Below are 20008 nucleotides of genomic sequence, written 5' to 3' on the forward strand. Positions count from 1 at the left end.
TTCTTTTATCTTTCCGAAAGCTTTTTCGCAATCCTCTGTCCATATAAATTTTACATTCTTCCTTAATAGTTGATGCAATGGATCTAATAATATTGAGCTCTTTTCTATATATTCGTGGTAAAAGTTTATTTTTCCCAGAAATTGTCTGATCTGCTTTTGCGTGGTAGGAGTCGGAAAATTTTTTATTGATGTTATGTTATCTTTCAATGGTGTAACTGTGTTTTCTCCTATTACATGTCCTAAATATCTAACTGAACTAGCAGCAAACGTACATTTCTTAAATTTTAACCTAAATCCTTCTTTTTTTATTGCATCTAATACTTTTTCAATGTGATCTAGATGTTCTTCAAACGTCGGTGAGTGAATTAGGATATCATCTATATAGTTTACTGAAACTTCGATTAGTCCATGTTTTCTTAGTATGTTAGTCAGAATTCGTTGAAATATAGCTGGAGACGTTTTTAAGCCAAACGGTAGACATGTCCACTGAAAGTGACCATCTTGCGTTACAAATCCCGTTTTTCTTCTATCTTCAGTTCTTAGTGGTATTGACCAAAAAGCTGAGTTTATGTCCAGCGTCGTGAAATATTTACAGTTTCTGGCTCTTATTATTATATCATCTATTAAAGGAAATGGTTGTGCTTGAGGGACAACGTTTTTGTTTAAATCTCTGAAGTCTATGCACATACGTGTCTTTCCTTCATTTTTCTTATATGCTAGCGTGACAGGTGCAGCAAAAGGGCTATAAGATTCTTCGATTAAATTCTTCTCTAGTAATTTGGCTATTTGTTTTTCTATTTCTTTTTTGTCATTTATATTACATCTATATGGTCTTTTACTGCAGTATTTCTCCACTATTAAATCAATTCTAGCTTCATACTCATTAACAGTTCCAACATCGTATTTGTCTTTTGCAAACACTGATTTGTTGTTATCTATTAATCTTTCTATCTTAATCTTTTTATTTCTATTTAAATGTTCTATCTTTGTTTGGAATTCCCCTGTTTCCACATGTTCATTAAAATTAACCGAACCATTTATAGCTTTACTCTTTATTTCACTTAAAATTATCTTTGGTTTTTCTATCTCTTTTTCTATTTTCTGTGAAACTTCTAAATTTTCATTCAACCTCAACTTGAACATGGGAATTAAATCTAATCCTACTATGAAATCTTCGAAATCCTCTCTTTCAACTATGTATACATCTACTTCCTTTTCTATATTAAATATTTTTATTCTTATTCTTACCAATCCATTTGTATGATTCACACCATTGACAGACTTTAAGAATATTTTGTTTACATCTTCTCTATTATCTCTTATCTTTATCCACTTCGAGTTTATTAAGGAGACCTGAGAACCCGGGTCATATGTTCCCATTATCTCCATCTTATTCTCAACTAGCATCTTAAGTTTGATCAATGGTGTGACTATTCGTTTTTTGTTTTTGTACTTAGATCTGCTTCTATTACTGAATTGCTCCCTATAGCTTTGGGTTTCTCTTTTTTTTCTAGTTTAAACCAGCATTTCTCTTCTGGGTGGTATCTTACACCTTTACCCATATCCTCACATGTCTTACATGGTTTTTTTTCTTCATTTCTAACTTTGTGTTCTGGTTTACTTTCTTTTTTAAATATTTTCTTTTTATCCGTTATTCCTTCGAGCTTTTGTAATTCCTTAATTAAATCTTTCGTATTTTCCATTTCGTTCCTGTCAATTTTCTCTCTAATAAATTCTGGCAAACCAAATGCAATCCTATCTATCATTGTGTCAGCGTCCATGTCCTTATTTATTTCTAATAAAAGTCGTTCTTTCTTTATCGCATATTGTACTAGTGAACCTTCTTTGTACTTAAAATAATGAGCATATGTTCTGCTACTCCATCCTTTACCTGAAAAGGTTTCTATTAATACCTGTTTCCATCCATGCCAATCGTTTTTATGTTCTCCTTTTATTATTGTAGAAGTGTACCAGTCTTGGCACGTCCCATCCAAAAATAATCTCAATAATTCGATTTTGGTTTCGTCTTTTTCTATTTTAAATCTTGCACATTCTTTTTCAAATGTGTCTAACCATTGTCTAACATTAGATGTTTTATAATTAAATTTTTCTAATACAAATTTATCTACAATATGTTTTAAGTTTTTTTCCTCTTCTTTCTTTTCTGATTTTTCAATTAATTTTTCCAGTATCTTTGCCAAGTCTGAGTGTTCTTTAATATTCTCTTGAAATATTTGTTTTAAATATTTTCCTCCAAACTGGATATTTCCTTCATCATCCAAATATATCTTTTGCAATTTTTCTGACAGCGTTATCCATATTTTCAACTCGTCGTACCTTTTTCCTAGTGACTCTCTTACCTTTTTGAAAGCATTCGTATTTTTTAATTCCTCATGAAAATCTGCATAGATGAATTCATCTGGTATAGCATATTTTTCTCCTTGTTCTGTACCAATTGAGGTTATGGCTATCACTGTAGTTTTACTGTCCTTTGGGGAAGCCACCGCCCTGAACTCAAATTTTAATTTCATTTTGTGACGAAAATTGTCGTTTTATAATGTTTCTTTATATCAGAAGTTGGGATTGTCGGAATAAACAGACCAAATCAGTTTCTCTGTAAATAAGAGTTTTTATATTATAACTGATATTATTATTTACTATATATGTACAAAATTTACAAGTTACCTGTAAATAAGAGAAACGACAATTAAGGTCAATTATTCGTCTCTCTTTCACAACTCTGCTTTTACCGACTATATTGTTTATAATGGATTATCTTTATATTACTTATTCTAGCACGTGCTCTTTCTTATCTTTCTTCTATCTATCTATCCATATCTCTCTATCTCTTTTTACTTAGCTGTCGATTACTTCTATACTCGACGAGACATCTAACAGGTGTCCTAGAAGCGCGCGCGGGGCATACTAAGCGCGCTAAATTTAAAGAGAGTATATTCTCTTTACATATATATATATATATATATAAATATATTTGAAAAAGGGTTACTTATCTATGTCGCCAAACAAGGCCGCCGTAATAGTCTTTAAAAAGACTGATAGTCTTAAAAAAGACTGGTGTTGAGAGCCTGGTAAATCGCAGATATCGCAACAATGAAGAATATCGCAATGATAATCTGTAACAGAAGAAAAATTATATTATTACACCAGGCGAGACGCTAAAAGTGTCGAGTCGCCGTAACTCGAGAACGGCGAGAGATACGAGGTCGGGCCAAGTCCCCCTTCGGGATTACCCGAGAAACAAAAAAGGTCCTTTGATCGAACCTCGTATCTCTCACCGTTCTCGAGATACGTAATTTTAGGATCTCCTGTCCTCTTCAAGGTCCCGTAACCTTGAAACGCGTCGAGCTACAAGGTCGCGCCAAGGCTCGTTGGAAAGCTGCATTCAAGCCCTTTCCAACGAGCCTTGGCGCGACCTCGTAGCCCCACGGGTTCCCGAGTTATGGGCGTTTGAAGTTTCGAAAGTGTCGAAAAATTGTTATTTACGAAAACACGCACCGACACGGTACGCTCTGGAATCCCCAGATGGATAGCCGAATTTTCGAGCTCGCTCGACCTTGTTCATTTTGTATCTTCCAAACGGAGCGAGATACGGCCTTGGACCAAAAATGCTTTTCTATAGATCCAGGGACCCTCTATCCAATGGTACCATCCCCGAGCCCCTGGGGCGACAGGGGGTGGTGGAGGGGGATGTTTTGGCAACTTTTGAACGGAGCGAGATACGGCCTTGGACCAAGAGTGCTTTTCTCTAGATCCAGGGACCCTCTATCCAACGGTACCATCCCCGACCCCCTGTGGCGACAGGGGGGGTGGAGAGGGGGTATTTTGGCAACTTTGGAACGGAGCGAGATACGGCTTTCGAACAAGAGGGCTTTTCTCAAGTTCCAAGGATGCTCTATCCAATGGGATCATTCTCCCCTCTCTCCGGTTTACCTCACCCCCTTGAGGGGTTGAATCTTGGAATATCGTAAGAGAACCGAGATTTTCGAAACACCGCGTCTCTGAAACTCGACGAGATCCATGAATTTGAACCGTGGGGTCGGTCTAGGCTCGATGGAGGGTTCTCGCTCGTGATTGGTAGGTTTTCAAAAATAGCGATATCTCGGAAACGGTTAGCGATGGAAGATTTTTTTCAACGGGGTCCGTCTACGTTCGTAGAGAGCTTCTCGCGCGTGATTGGTCGATTTTCAAAATTCCGATATCTCGAGAACGGTGCGTCGCAGATTAGTGGTTATAGGCGCGTTGGATCACGTTAGCGAGCGCGTTCATGTTCATAAAATAAATTTAAAAACAAAATTTTTTTTTTTTTTTCGTTATTATTAAATTTATTTTGCATTATCGAGGGACGAAAGTGTGTGGATTTCAACGGGCCAATGGTACTTTGCATCACGCGAAACCCCATCGCTGTGCGACCGATACTTTCAGAGATATAAATTTTCAAAGTTTATTTTCCTTTTTATTTAATTATAATTTTTCTATCAAAGATAGAAGGACGAAACTCGCAGGGTACAAGGAGTTTAACGATACCTACTTTGTCGCCAACAGACTGGCTGTGCGATGTATAGTTTTCGAGATATTAATTTTACAAGTATTTTCGTTATTATTTAATTACAATTTTTCTATCAAAGGCAGAAGAGCGAAACTCGCAGAGTACAAGGAGTTTAACGATACCTACTTTGTCGCCAACAGACATGGCTGTGCGATGTTTAGTTTCCGAGATATAAATTTTCAAAGTTTTTTCGTTTTTATTTAATTATAATTTTTCTATCAAAGATAGAGGGACGAAACTCGCAGGGTACAAGGAGTTTAACGATACCTACTTTGTCGCCAAGAGAGATGGCTGTGCTATGTATAGTTTTCGAGATATTAAATTTCAAAATTTATTCCTTTTTATTTAATTCAATATTTTCTATCAAACATATTGGGACGAAACTTACAGGATAGGAGGGGGCTATCGATACCTAGTTGCACGCAAAGGGAGATGGCGGTGCGTCTGATACTTTGCGAGATATTAATTTTCATAATATTTTCCTTTTTATTTAATTTTATTTTTATATACAGAGACGAAGGGATGAAACTCGGGGGATCGATAGAGTTCAATGGTACCTACTTGGTCGCCAAGGGAGACAGCTGTGCGACCTGTACTTTTCGAGATTGAAATTTGCCAAGTATTATCGTCTTTATTTAATTATATTTTTTCCAACAAATATATTGGGACGAAACTACCACGGTCCTACGGGCTCCTCGGTGGTACCTACTCGATCGCAAAAGAAGATAATTGTACCTCTCATACTTAACGAGATACAAATTTGAAATACTATAAATCTTAAAAACGTCGTCGACTCGTACATGGATTTTCGACATGTCGCTCTTGGACGGCTGACGGTGCTGCGCCAACTCGGAAATCTCGGATTACTCGGTGGACTTGGACAAGTTGGAAAACTGTGAGTCGGATGAGACTTGGAATATCTGGCGTAGAGTAGCCAATACTTGGGACTTGGTCGTTAAACGGACGAGAGCTTCAGAGTTAGAGCTAGAGAGAGGGGGGGAGAGGGAGAGAGGGGGAAGGGGAGGGAAAGGGAGGGAGAGGGGGTGGGAGGGGGAGAGGGGGTGGGAGGGAGGGAGAGGGGGTGAAAGGGAGGGAGAGGGAGCGGGGGAGTGAGAGAGAGAGGGGGAGAGAGAGTGGCGACAAACTTGATAAACCAAGAGTCGGATACGCACGCATTCCAGTTGTTGAAATTTCTAGTAGCTATGTCATAGGCGGGGGAAGGGGCGGAGCCTTACGCCCGAGTACTGGGGGGCTTCGCCCCGCCGAATCCCCCAAAGTGTAGCCGATAGCTCGCTTCGCCGCCAAAGTTTTTCAAACATTCGCGCGATTCGAGGAAACGTTGAAACGAGTACGAATTATCCAACGGGTCCGAGAAAGTGTTTGTCCATTTACCAAAATATCCCTAGATCCCTCGAAACGTGAAATTTTTTCATAAAATTTACAATCAACTTGACTTTTGGCGTTTGAATCGCAAAGTGTCGACAATTTGGGAAAAACTCTCATTCCCGGGTCAGGATGGAGGGCGGTCGGGATGGATTCGAGTCAGGATGGCGCCGGGTTACGTCGAGCGAGGTCTCGGGTCGATTTTCAATCATTCGTAATTTTTCACCATTCTGCAATCTCTAGAGCGCTGAGCGAGGAGGTCGAAAGTGGTGGTGGTTGATCGAGGTTCGATCAACCACCTTCGAACCACTTTCGAATCACGTTCGCACCTCGATCAACCACCTTCGAACCACTTTCGAACCACGTTCGTACCTCGATCGACTAAATTTAAAATTATAATATAAGAAAGCTGTCGCATACTGAAATTAATACGAGCACGTGCGGATATATAATACTTGTATGTGTGTGAGGAAAATGAGAGAACCAAGAGAATATTATTTCAATAAAAAGATTTATTCAATAAAAATTTATTCAATAAAAGGGTGTGGTGATTCATTGTGATGATTCGACCACCAATTAACACAACTCATGGATACATAAAATAATGTATTATAAACATTTATTTAAAATATCTGGACACTGTTTATTTTATAATATATTTATCTAATAATTTTATAAATCAATACAAATATACATATAATATACATATACTATACAGTTTTTACAACAAATATTATTTACAAAGATATTTTATAATGTCCCCATGGTAATGTATCAGTGGTTTCAGGTATGATATACCGCTTGTCATCGTGAGGACTTAGAGCAATTTTCGTCTCGCGAATGGTGTATACTTTATGCAATTTCGATCTTATACATGACTGCCTACGTGTCATTTCAATCTCTTCATTCAAACACCGCGTGTAATCATCAAACGTTATCGTTCTCGCGACAACGTTACTCTTGACACCTTTTTTGGTATCTTTCTTACCATCCACTCGTAATGCATACATTTTTGCTCTAAGTCCTACAAATTCAGTCATTATCGTACCGTTGTTTTCATCTTTCATTAGACCAGATACCTTTTTATTCACGAGCGGTATACCGTACACATTGTCCGCAGTGTAATCGCTCGTATCAAATTTGTCGAGGTTGCGCTTTATATTCTCATACACATCTTCGCATTCGATGTGGTATATTAGGCTGTCTGTGTCGGTGTACATTACCCGGTATCTGTCACGATACAGCGGTGACATATACTCATGATGAAATTCATATAAACATGTTTTGGAGATGTCGAGTATGCACATGCCAACATAGATTGATTTATAAAATTTTACCTCGAGTTTGCGTAATTCGACAGCGATTAGATTTTCAGAAAAGATGCTTCTACTGTGGAAATATGGTTTCGCAATCATTGCCTCTGCATTGTGTCTTCCTTCCCAATGTGTGATAAGTTTTACATCAACCCGATTACGCACATTTTCCATCGTTTTGCCGAATACTGCATTATTCATCAATTTATATAAATTTTTTTCAAAATTATTTTTTGCTTGCGTTCTAAATTGCGTATTAAGTTCGATATAATTTCGAAGCCATGGAGATTGCGCGAATTGTAATATGCGATGTATTTTTGCAACGCGAAGGCCGTGACGCGTACATTGCTGCAAGTTGCGGTAGTGTATCACATATCGCTTCTTGTCGTATAGCGTTGCGAGAAGCTTATCTTCCCGCTTGCCTGGCGGCTTGTCGCGTGTCGGGCAAAACGGTAGGTCGGTGTGCGTGTCGTGAAGATGTCGCGGATATTTTAAATCTACCTCGAGGATGTAGCCTGTGGGTGAATCGAGCGCGATAGATGATGTGTCGAAATTAAATACATCGACTCATTGAAAATCAGCATAAGGCAATGGTTGACACATTGCCCATCCATACAAATTATTTACATCGAAATATATTAGATATGAAGATAGTTTCAATGGATCGTACGACTGCATATACTTGTTATTAGCGTGTACATATCTGTTTGAACATTGACTCAATCCACCGCGTATACCGCGTTCGATAAACATTACCATGTCAACGTCTGTAAGTAATTCGAACGTAATTTTTGTGTGCTTTAACATGGCGTCCCACGTATACCCGGGGAGTGTATAGTAATACGCGGGGTCGAGCCCATAACTCTCGATACATTTATCCCGGAAATTTTCAAAAATGTCGGCTAATAACATAACATCAGTTTTTAAATATAAGTCGCTATATTCGCCCAGCGTTCGAACGGAGAACCGCTCCCATACGTTTTCAGCGTGCGCGTAATCGTTCTCGGATACAGTGTCGCCGGTCAAGGAACTATAAAACGATTCGCGCGGTGGTAGACACGTATCATGCAACCTTTCAAAACAGTTGATGTATTCATATGGAAAGACACCTTTCCGTGTTAATAAATTGAAATTTTCGGTAGATAAATTTTGAAATTTCAATTGTAAATTTTTGAGTTTATCGTTACTTAGAAATGATGCCAATTTGTCGAGACTAGTATTGAGAAATTTATATGAATCGATAAAACGTGATTTAATATTTCTGGATTTGTCTTCTGCAATTTGAACATTTTTTGTAAATGATATATATTTTTCTTTAGTTATTGGAAGTAATTCGAACCCCTTCGAACGCTGTAGCTATTTCCTTAATTGTGAAATGTGAGTCGTAACCGGATAAATTATGAAATACTATTGGAATACAAAAAGAGTTTTTATAATTTAAGTTGCAATTTGAGTGTGCTGGACCTCTGTACCGCCCGGTCAGATGGCAATGATCGCGTACGCGTGTATCGTCATCTTGCGTGAATGGTTTCTCACATATATGACAATGTGTCGCGCTATGAAATTTTTCCCACTCGTCTGATGTTAAATTTACCATGGGGACGTTAGTTGCTAAAATATTCTTTACGCGTATCGCTAAATTTTGTAGTTGTTCGGAAAACTACGAAACGCAATCTACACTACGACGAGAATAATACTCGGATAATGAATCGTCATATGAGCAATGTAAATAATATGCTACACTAAATACTTGGTGATGTTGATATAAATTCTTTTCTTTTTCCTTCTTATCCGTCTTTGTCAGCACACATTCGAGGTCAGCGTATACGACAAAAGGAAGTCGCTCTTTGCGATTAAAGTTGTTGAACGCGAGCTTGTCCTTATCGCTCGGTAATCGGATAGCGCAGTCATTCATCTCTCCGCAGTCTACCATATGTGATTGCAGTTTGTCTTCAGAATAATGCAGACATCTGTAAAATAACAATTATAAACAATTGCACATTTATTTATATAATTTGCAATAAATATACGTACCAATCGCAGATATATTTCTTGTGATCTTTTTTGCTCAATTGCGAACTGACAAGCCTGGAAAGATTCTTGATCCATGCGAAATGACCTACGCTGTTATGATCTTCCACGTAAAGTAGGTTGACGTGTTTCTCTCTCTTTTGTTCGCTGAGACGTATCGAGACAATGTTCTTTTCTTCGATGCTGTACACATTTATCGAAATGTTATTATGAACTTCAAACTTTTTAATTTGATTCACAGTCACTGAAAACTCAATGTCTTGGAGATTCAGCACTGTTGTGTAATGCGGATATGATGATTCCCGTTCCACATTTCTTTCGGCGGGGTACAGAGCAGCGACCACCGCCCACGCAAAACATGCATTGTCTTTTGATTGCACATTAACCACTGCTCTTTTGTTCATTATTTCTCGCGGTAATTTAATGTGACATCCCGCACGCATTGGATTATACTTGTTTATATTTACAATTAAATTGATTATTCGCGACAATGCCCAACCACTATCGCGTTCCTGAAATTCTTCTAGCGATGCTAGCGTGGGCTCGATAATGCGGCGCTCGTACCATTCACGCAAATCGGAGGTGTGAAAGATTTCAAAGTTTTTCGTATTGATAGTTTTATTAGCACGCTTATCGCCCGACACGAACTCGCTATTAAACATAGTGTTCACTTTCACACTAGGGTATTTTTGCAATACTTTTTGCACGTGTCCGATCACAATGTCTTTGACCTCCTCTAGAAATTGACGAGGTTCGATGTGGTTGCTGTTTATCACCGCACCAGTCAAGATGCGGCTCTCGAACGCCGTATCAATCTCTCGCCATATGAGTCCGATGTCTCGCGAACTGTTTCCGGCACCTGCGTGTACAAAACGTCTGCGTACCGAATTCTTCAACTCTTCGAGACGCGCGATTTGAGAGACAAGCGATTGTCGAACTCCGATCGGTAATCGTGGACGTTTTATTCGACTTTGTTCTTCCAGTGATTCGATGTATTCGTCACATTGCTGCTCCCACACAATATATTCTTCCACCGAATTCACCCTTGTGGCTTGCTCCAACAAACTTGCTTCCAATTGCGCCATATTTCTTTACTCGAGATGCACTTCTTGAACCTCTGACAAAGATACTGACAGAGTATGCCTCCTTACCAGCATTTTTATTTGATCACTGACACTTGAAAAACTCGAGTATGTTGCGATTTTGTCACGTGCGGCTCATCGGCCTTGAAATTGATACATTTTGCGTCTAATATTTCATTAAGGATGGTGTCATAGCGACCATGCAGCTGTTTGAAAATTGCAATTTTGCACATTTTGCTAATAAACTAATTGTGAACACCTGGGGGATGACAGCAGCCGGTGCATTGGCGCTCGTGATACATTTAGCACATTTCGCAAGATTCATCTCAAGGTGATAGCAGCCGTGCATCGGCGCTTGAAAATTTTGAATATGTTGCATTTTTGCACATTTTGACCTTGACAATAATTCTAACATTTCATTTGAGGATGATGTCATAGCAGCCGCGCATCGGCGCTTGAAAATTTTGAACATGTTGCATTTTGCACATTTTGACCTTGACAATAATTCTAACATTTCATTTGAGGATGATGTCATAGCAGCCGCGCATCGGCGCTTGAAAATGTTGAATATGCTGCATTTTGAACACCTGGGACTGATGTCATAGCAGCAGCTGTGCATCGGTGCTTTGATTGGTTGAAAATAATATTGGATCAGCAATAATCTCCACCCCATCACAGTGGATATTATGGATAAAATTTAAAAATAATTTAGTATCACATTGATCACTCGATTGAAAAGGTTCTTTTAAAATGTACTCCGCCAGCATGAATTATTACGTTCCAGTACAAGAGAGCAATGTTTTGTGCAAGAAGAAATGTGACGGGTAAGTTTCAATATTATCTGTTAAATGAATTTTTAAATTATGATTTTTAAATAATTATTTCCAATAAAATTTTTGTAGCGCTTCATCTCATCGTGCGGCTCGTATACTTGGAAGAAGATACGTCTTAACCCCAACATCATACAAATATTTGGAAATAGGAATCAGCGTCGGAATAATATCCTATGTGGAATTGGCTCTCGGTGATAATCGAGGCAATCAAATAATATTACCTATTGAAACATGGAAATATCTAATGCGGAAACGAGCAGACATTGAGCAGCTAACTGAAACTCCGCTATGGATTAGTGATCTGACACTCGAAGCGGTTAACATGTATACTTCAAAAATTATAAAAATTACATTATCTGATAATTCTTTGTACATGAAACCATCAACGTTACTACATTTATTCGATTTCAACAAATGTATTGATCATATGTATTCCTGGTTGTGTGAGAATACTCATAGTGTTAATGAAAAATTTAACCAATTTGTAAATATTTTACAATGTGATAATATCCGCGATGTGAGCAATGCCGCAAAGGCGATACGTGATAGTAATATGTTTAATAGCGAATCACTTATAGATTGTGAATTGATAACTTGTGCTATAAATGAAATTATTTATAATGCTTGCAACAAATAAATTATTTTACTGTTAAACTGTGTTTAATTATTTCTTCCCTGTCTGATATACATAGTCGACAAAACTCTCTGGAGATGTAGAAAAATGATGAGTTAGATGATACTCCAGTTAGAACAAAGAGATGAAGAGATGAAGAGAGATGTAGAATTAAAATCAAGAGGGGAGCAACATTATAATATATGTGTCGTGTCATAGAGTAGCAGACTTATACTTGCATGCTCGTGCTGTGCGGTTGTATGAAACTGTATGATATATACTCTAATTGAAGGGAAAACGTGTTGCAACTGTAGATGCTCCCTAAATCAGATTTTATCGTGCAGTGTGTGTCCTATTTGCACACATTAAACTGTTAAAAATTAAAACACTTAAAGTGTGAATTCTGCAAGTGCTGTGAAGATGGTAACTCTGATGAAATATATTGCATCACTGGAAAAAGATCTGTTAGAAATTGCTGCTGTGATGGAAAGAGAAAATTTTGCAGTGCGTCCGACTGAAAGTGGTAAAGTGAGTTATCTGTTCTGGGAGTTAGATTGTGATGAATGTATCGACTTGTTAGAAGGACAATGCTCACAAGAACTATTGACATTTGTAAACCTGACAATAAATCCGAAAAACTTTTTAATTAAAAATTTGCAATCACGGACAGCTCGAATCGCGCGACTTGAAAGAGAAAGAAAATTTCTACGCAAATGTTACTTAAGCGTAGAAACCAGTGTTCCTGCGCTTTCGACACACTCCGGTGAATTCAATCGTCCAGATGATACATGGACGAGAAATAGGTTTGAGAAAACGTCATACAGCTACTCTACATATTCAAATATCTAATAATTTCCTAAAACCCACATAACCTAAGTTCCGTCTCCGCGGAACCAGGATATCTCCTTGGAGATTTCCCCTGCGATATAAAAAAAAATATTAAAAAAAAAAAAATTAAAAAAAAAGATATCGCAATTTCCTTGTGAGCATGGCGACTTCTTTGAGAAGGAATAAATGTAGTAAGTATCTCTTTAAATTTATAATAAATAAAAAATTTTAAAGATTATTAATATTTTTTTGTGTTATACAGGAGTCCCGCCCAGCCGTCGCCTCCGCTTGCTGCTTCAACCACCATCACCTCATCATCACCATCACCATCGCTCAACACCGCCCCACATCCCCCTATATATTTTATATTTTTATATTATTGTATTATTATATTTTACATTTTATATTAATTTATATTTTTATATTATTATTGTATTATTATATTTTAAATTTACACACACACACACACACATCACACGTGTATACACATACCTATTTTATAAATAAACATTATTTTAAATATTAAATAAATGTATTTATTTTAGAATAAGTCCTCTCTCCTTTCCTTCTATTAAAATCTTATTATTAATTAAAAATTACTATAAATATTATTATAAAAAAAAAGTCTCTCTCGCGTCCGCCTCTCGCGCTCTCCTTCGCGAACGCCTCGCGTCATCTCGCTACCTAACCATCTCGCACTATCTCGCGACCGCTATCTCTCTCCTTCGCGTGCGTCATCTCTCTCTCGCGTTCGCCTCGCGCTCTCCTTCGCGTTCCTCTCTCCCCGCGGACCCCTCGCGGACCCGGCACCAAAATCGCGGACGCTCCCCCCTCCCCGCGGACCCTAAAATCGCGGACGCTCCCCCCCTCCCCGCGGAACCCTCGCGGACCCGGCACCAAAATCGCGGACGCTCCCCCTCCCCGCGGACCCCTCGCGTACCCGGCTCCAAAATCGCGGACGCACCCCCTCCCCGCGGACCCCTCGCGGACCCGGCTCAAAAATCGCGGACGCCCCCCCCCCAACCCGCGGGCCCCTCGCGGTACATCGCGGACGCCTCCCGCGTGACGTCATTCCCCCTCCCCGCGTGACGTCATTCCCCCGCGCCCTGGGTTCTCCTCGCCCCTCACCACCCCTCATTGCCACTGAGTTAGAACCGGCCTAGTATTACTACTTATTTTATTTATCTATTCTTCATTAATATTACAATTTTATTACAAAGTTACAAGTTACAATAGTACATACCATTTATTTACTATGTATAACTTTGCTTGTATGGATAAAATTATTTTTATAATTAATACATGTACATATACAATTTTTTTTTAACAATAACTTGTTAAAATCATTGGATTAAGTATAAATATATAGATGTTATAACTTACTACGACTACTTGCAGATGTAATACCATCATCTTTTGTAGGAACATTGTCTTCTGCTTCTATGACAAAAGGAATTTTATTTATATTTAGGATAGAATTATTATCACCAATATTTTGATTGATATCATCATCTAGAAATACATACTTTATGAAAATTTTATCTTTATTTTCTAATATATTGTTCTATAAATGGAAAATATAAAAAATAAAATGTAGAATTTCGCGTTATACCTTGTTCATGTAAGCTGTTATTTAATTCAGGAATGGAATCATTGTCGCTGATTTCGTTTTTACTGGAATTATTAGAATTATCTAAAAATATTTATTAATATCTAATATTATCTAAAAAATATTTCTTTAATATTATCTAATATAAAAAAATAATATAATATCTAAACAAAGAATAATTTTGTATATACATTTATCAAGGACAAGGTATGTAGTTTAACAATAATAATAAATTTTATGAAATACAATTTTTATACCATTTTCTTTTGAAATGTAACGTGAAATCTTTTTTTTTTCTAAATTCACGACCTAATTAAGATTCCGATTTGGTATTACTTTTTTCTTCCATCAATCTTTTCTCCTTCTATAGAGCATGTTCGTATGAATCTAAGTCGTCTACAGACGATTCCGAGTCTCCACATCGAACTTGCGAAATCCATGATCGACCGTTAGACGCCGTGCCGTCGTAGCGGTGAGATCCCGACGACGGGCGATGGCGCCGTACGGCAAACCGGGCTCGTGCGACGACCGGCCCGTGGACCGGTCGCGTAGTAGTGTCACATTGTTCTGAGCCTTTCGACTCACGAGACTCCTAGAGATATCATTGCCACCTTCGACTAGAGAGGATACAGCCTTAGAGGCGTTCAGGCATAATCCCACGGATGGTAGCTTCGCACCACCGGCCGCTCGACCGGGTGCGTGAACCAAATGTCCGAACCTGCGGTTTCTCTCGTACTGAGCAGGATTACTATCGCAATGACTAGTCATCAGTAGGGTAAAACTAACCTGTCTCACAACGGTCTAATCCCAGCGTATGAATCGTATGAATCTAAAAAATTAATTTTTTTAAAGATAATATTAATACAATTATTAATTGGCTCGATAATTAGAAATTAAAAAGTAATAAATATTAGGCCTTTTCTCGAGCAGGAAATAAATAAATAAAGTGACGATGTTAATGTCTAGTATTGTAACTTAATTTATTTAATGCGGAACGTTTCGTGCATTTACTTATGACTTCTTCAGCCGCAATTCAATCTACAAGTATGATACAAATTAAAAAAAATTTTTTTATATATAAATTCTTATTAATCTTACAAACTATTAATGTGTATATGTTACCCATGTGTACGATCACATTTTCTCAATCCTTATTTTTCTTCGAGTATGTCAACCAGTAAAATATAAGTACGGAAACAGAAGTAAAAAGACTATTGGTACGAATAACATGTTTTTTAACTTGACCGAAGCTTAGTATGTCTGACAATGATATCAATTTCTAGCGGTGGTATTCTTATATCTATGTCGAGTATATGACTAAGAGGCAATTAGAACACAATATTATTTGTTTATTTTTTATTATTTACACCGAATCGAGTAACGGAAAGTAAGAAGGATCTAGATATTCGCTATCTTCCATTACATTAAGCCCGTTGTTTTATGAAAATGCTTTCTGAGATCAACCTCTTATAGTAATTCGTTTCGTGATCCATGATCTTCACATTATCCCAATCAAATTCATGATTGTTTTCAACAATGTGTTGAGTGACCACAGAGCAGTTGACTCATTTTGTCTGATGTTTGACATATGTTCCTTAATTCTAGTTTGTAACCGCCTCTTAGTCGGTCCTACGTATGACGTTACGATTAATTAATAATATTAATATTTTATATACAGTCCACTATAAACTATCTATAGTTATATATATATATATATATATATATATATATATATATATACAATTAAAATACATACCGTATTTAGCAAGTACAGTAACTGGGTAAATAACCCAATTATTTTGCGGTTTTTTACATTTCTTATAATACAATTACGTATATCTTTTTTTGGCCAATAAGAATACTTATCATTGTCTTTTAACCATAAAGTTGGAATTACAGAATATGTTTCCTCTTCGTCATATTCAGTAATAAATTTGATAACTAAATAAATTAAATCATACTGCAGAATATAATGTTTAGTAATGCAACATTTGAATTTATTTATCATTAACAAATAATTGTTTTTATAACAATCGCGAATGCTATCTTGAAAGACCAGAGAGAATATATACTACTGATGTTAATTTGCATACACAGAATCTGTATTAAATTAATAATTTTATTATGAATAAAAATACAAATGATATATTTAAATATAAAAATAAGTTAAATAAGATTATCACAAAGATTGAATAAAATAAAATTAATTAATTAAATGAAATAATATTTAATTTTTACATTAGCCTATCACTACTTTATTAGTCCATAATAAATATTACAAATTGTGTCTGTGTGTGTGCGTGGGTGCGTGCGTGCGTGCGTGTGTGTGTGTGTGTGTGTGTGTGTTATGGAATAGTGGAATTACTGCAAAATTATGTATTGGTAAGATTAAACATTTTGTTTTAATATCTTTACAATTAAACGTTGATGTATTTGATATTTTATATATATCAATGACTTTTATAGCTAAACTAAATGAAGGATTTTCTATAAAATTAGATGCATTTTGAAAAACTTTTCCAACTATTTTTATATTATTATTTTTATTTTTATAAATATTTGAAATAAGCATATAACTAGAATTCTTTAAAAGGACACAATTATTCTTTAGACATAATGATATTGTAAAATTGTCATGAGAAAATTTTTTATAATATTTATAAAAATTTTTCCATTTTCATTACTTACTAAAGGTTCGTTATCTTTTTTTAGGCAAATTAAACATGTTAACAGATGTTAGACACTTTCTATCTTCAACAATTTTATTATATATTTGTTGCAAAGGATATCGTGAATTTTTCATTTTTCTTTTTATTTTACTCATATAACGTTCAAATTTAAATGCACTAAAATTATCAACTTTTCCAAATAATAATACATCATCGCAAAGGTGTAGCAAATTGTGTACATTATATGTAATATATTCATGACCGTATATTTTTTTATACTTTTCAACAAAATATCGAATTAAAGATTTTGCATATGCATTAAGTTTGATACATTCGGATAAACACAAAATTCTTATAGCAACATGTAAGCATAAAAAATGTTTATATTGCATTTTAGGCAATTTTCCTTTTAATGCAACGGGACCTGTATATAATAAAAATTGCCTAAATTCGGTTGCTTTCCAATTTTCTACATCTTCTATAGATCTTAGTAAACGACAAAACTCCCCAGAGATATATTTTCGGAAAATTTTTATAGTCTTTGATATTAATTTTATATTATAATCATATATATATTTAATTTGAAGCAATTATTTTCCTTTTTTCCAGTCCAAAACATTATAAGTGTTTTCATTACACCAAGACATACTAAGTGCATATAATCGAGCGGCACATTACTAAACCGATACCTATTTTTTCTAAAGGTGTGGAACCTTTATGATGTTCTTGCTAAGATTGCAATGCAAAACTTTCGTCAGTTCTTAATGTAGCATCGAGTTCTGGAAATGTCATTTTGCCTCTAAAAAATTTACCTTTTTGCGTACATTTATTACAACCAAAATACCCTGTATGAGATTTTATTGAAAGAACAAATGCTGTAGCAGGTGCATCACAAACAATACTTTTTAATATCTGTCTAACTAATTTATTGTTTAAGATAATACCATTCTTTTTTAAAAACATTAATAAAATAAATATTCTTTCATAAATGCATACAAAAAATTTATTATTGACTCTGGCTTTTTAAATCCATGATAAATACCTACAATAAAAGGTTCTGAAAAAAATTTCTAATAGATCAATTGACATTATAAAATAGACCAAAATTGCCTTTTTGGTGATTTACTTAACGGTAAACCATCAATATTAAGTGTTAATGGAAGGATTTCCAAATTATCTGTTAATTGTTTATTACAATGTATTTTTTCAAATATGCCTTTTTCAATACCTAAATGTATATATACACCAGGTGGCATATTTACAATATCATTACATAATAAAGGAGTTTTTAGCAATGATCTACAATCTTTTGGAACAGCAAATTTTCTGATTTTATTATTGATAATAGCTCATTTGCAGAATTATGTGAGATATTATTTTTAATAATCCAATGAACGATTTTATCTGCTAAAATAATTTTGTTTTGTGACTGAAATACATCTGCATCAACATTCAAATATATTGGTTCAGTTAATTTAGAAAAATTGCAAACTGAATTAACATTACAAATTCAAAAGGAGGCTATATGGAGCCACGCGTAGGGTGTAGGTACGCAAATATTAAAAACAAACGTGTTGGAATAACAAATTTATTGAATCTAAACGTTTCGGTCCTTTCTTTGGACCTACTTCAGTAAATTTAATACAATAAATAATAATGGGGAATCTACATACTACCGCACGTAGCGCAAAAGCCGTGAGCCCTCCCTATCGATATCCCATTAGATAGACAAAGTGACATAATATGTCATGAGGTACTCAAAAGTGGACTCTAATGACGGGTATAGTGAGGAATTTCCGAAAGGGGGCTCACTCTTACTCACACACTCATCCATCGCACGTTCACACGACCGTACGCGGACGCGCCCGACGCACGAGTGAAGAAGATATTCGTTTTGATGCTATTTATAAGGCGCCCTATCACGGCTCATAGCCTGTTATCGAAGTCAATGTCAAACAATGTGTGGAACTTATTTCTCTTTCTCTCTCTCTCCCTCTCCCCCTCCCTCTACTTCTCCCTCCTCTTCCACCCCCCTCCGTCACTCTCCCTCTATCCGTGTCCCCCCTTCCTCTCGCTTCCCCCCCTTTCTCTATCTCCCTCTCTCAAACATACGATGTATGGAGATTAATGTTACAAATGATTTATGGCTCTCTAAAGGAATTCGATAACAACTAAACGAAGACCGTCTTTCAAGAAATTTGAGGCATATTTGTCACAACAGATATATATGCTTGACTTAGACACTCTGTGTCTTCTTGTCGGTTTAGGCCATTTATCTGGCGCCTGATAAACAGCATCTCTGAAACAAGTCTCTTCCTTAGAAACGGTTCCTCATCCAAGATCTCAAAGTTATCCCAATCAAATTCGTGGTTATTCAGCCTGTGATCCGTGATCACGGATTTTTGCGCGGTGTTTCTTTTTATGTGACTTCTGTGCTCCCTAATGCGTGTTCTCAACTGCCTGCTGGTCTGACCGACATAAGAGGCATTACAATTTTGACATGAAATTTTGTATACAACGTTATTATGCCAGTCTTTCTGCAGTGTGTCTTTATGCACGCGGATAAACGAGCGTAACTTATTCAAACCTGTGTAGGACATTTTTACATCTAGATCACGGACCACATGGCTAAACCGCTCGGACCATTTGGGTATGTATGGGACATTAAAATATGCAACGCGAGCCGAATTAGTATCAGGTGTTCTGTTAGCGTCACCTGAATTATTATTTTTATTTCTCGCAAACAAAGTCCTAAGCCTTTCGTGAAATGTTTCAAAAATCAGTTGTAATGGATACCCATTATCACGTAACACCCCAATGACCAATTCGAGGTTCTTTTGATGATATCTTGGATGTGATAACCAGAAAGCCCTATCTATTAGGCCAAATATTGTGCCTCTCTTGTGGCAGAGAGGGTGACAGGAGTAATAATTCAGATATCTTCCCGAAAATGTTGGTTTATGATACCAATCGAATTCAACGTGTCCCCGGTTTAGAATGAATGTAACATCCAAAAAATCGAGTGTATTGCCCCCATATTTTCCAAAGTAAACTGTAATCTATTATGACACGTGTTAAAC

The 20008-nt window shown here is 36.4% G+C and overlaps 1 protein-coding gene across 1 annotated transcript; it reads right to left on the reverse strand.

Annotated features, from left to right (window-relative positions):
- Positions 1-1421: 1421 nt before the first annotated feature.
- LOC145937193 (uncharacterized) lies at positions 1422-2893 on the reverse strand. Its single transcript, XM_083040118.1, has 2 exons — positions 2686-2893; positions 1422-2614 (listed from the first exon to the last, which is right to left on the reverse strand). The coding sequence occupies exon 2, from the start codon at positions 2529-2531 to the stop codon at positions 1431-1433; it is 1101 nt and encodes a 366-aa protein (XP_082896244.1). The 5' UTR covers positions 2532-2614; positions 2686-2893; the 3' UTR covers positions 1422-1430.
- Positions 2894-20008: the final 17115 nt, after the last annotated feature.

The sequence above is a fragment of the Prenolepis imparis genome, unplaced genomic scaffold (assembly GCF_030444845.1).
Source record: "Prenolepis imparis isolate NDT839.2.m4 unplaced genomic scaffold, iyPreImpa1.0 SCAF_6, whole genome shotgun sequence".
NCBI lineage: Eukaryota > Metazoa > Arthropoda > Insecta > Hymenoptera > Formicidae > Prenolepis > Prenolepis imparis.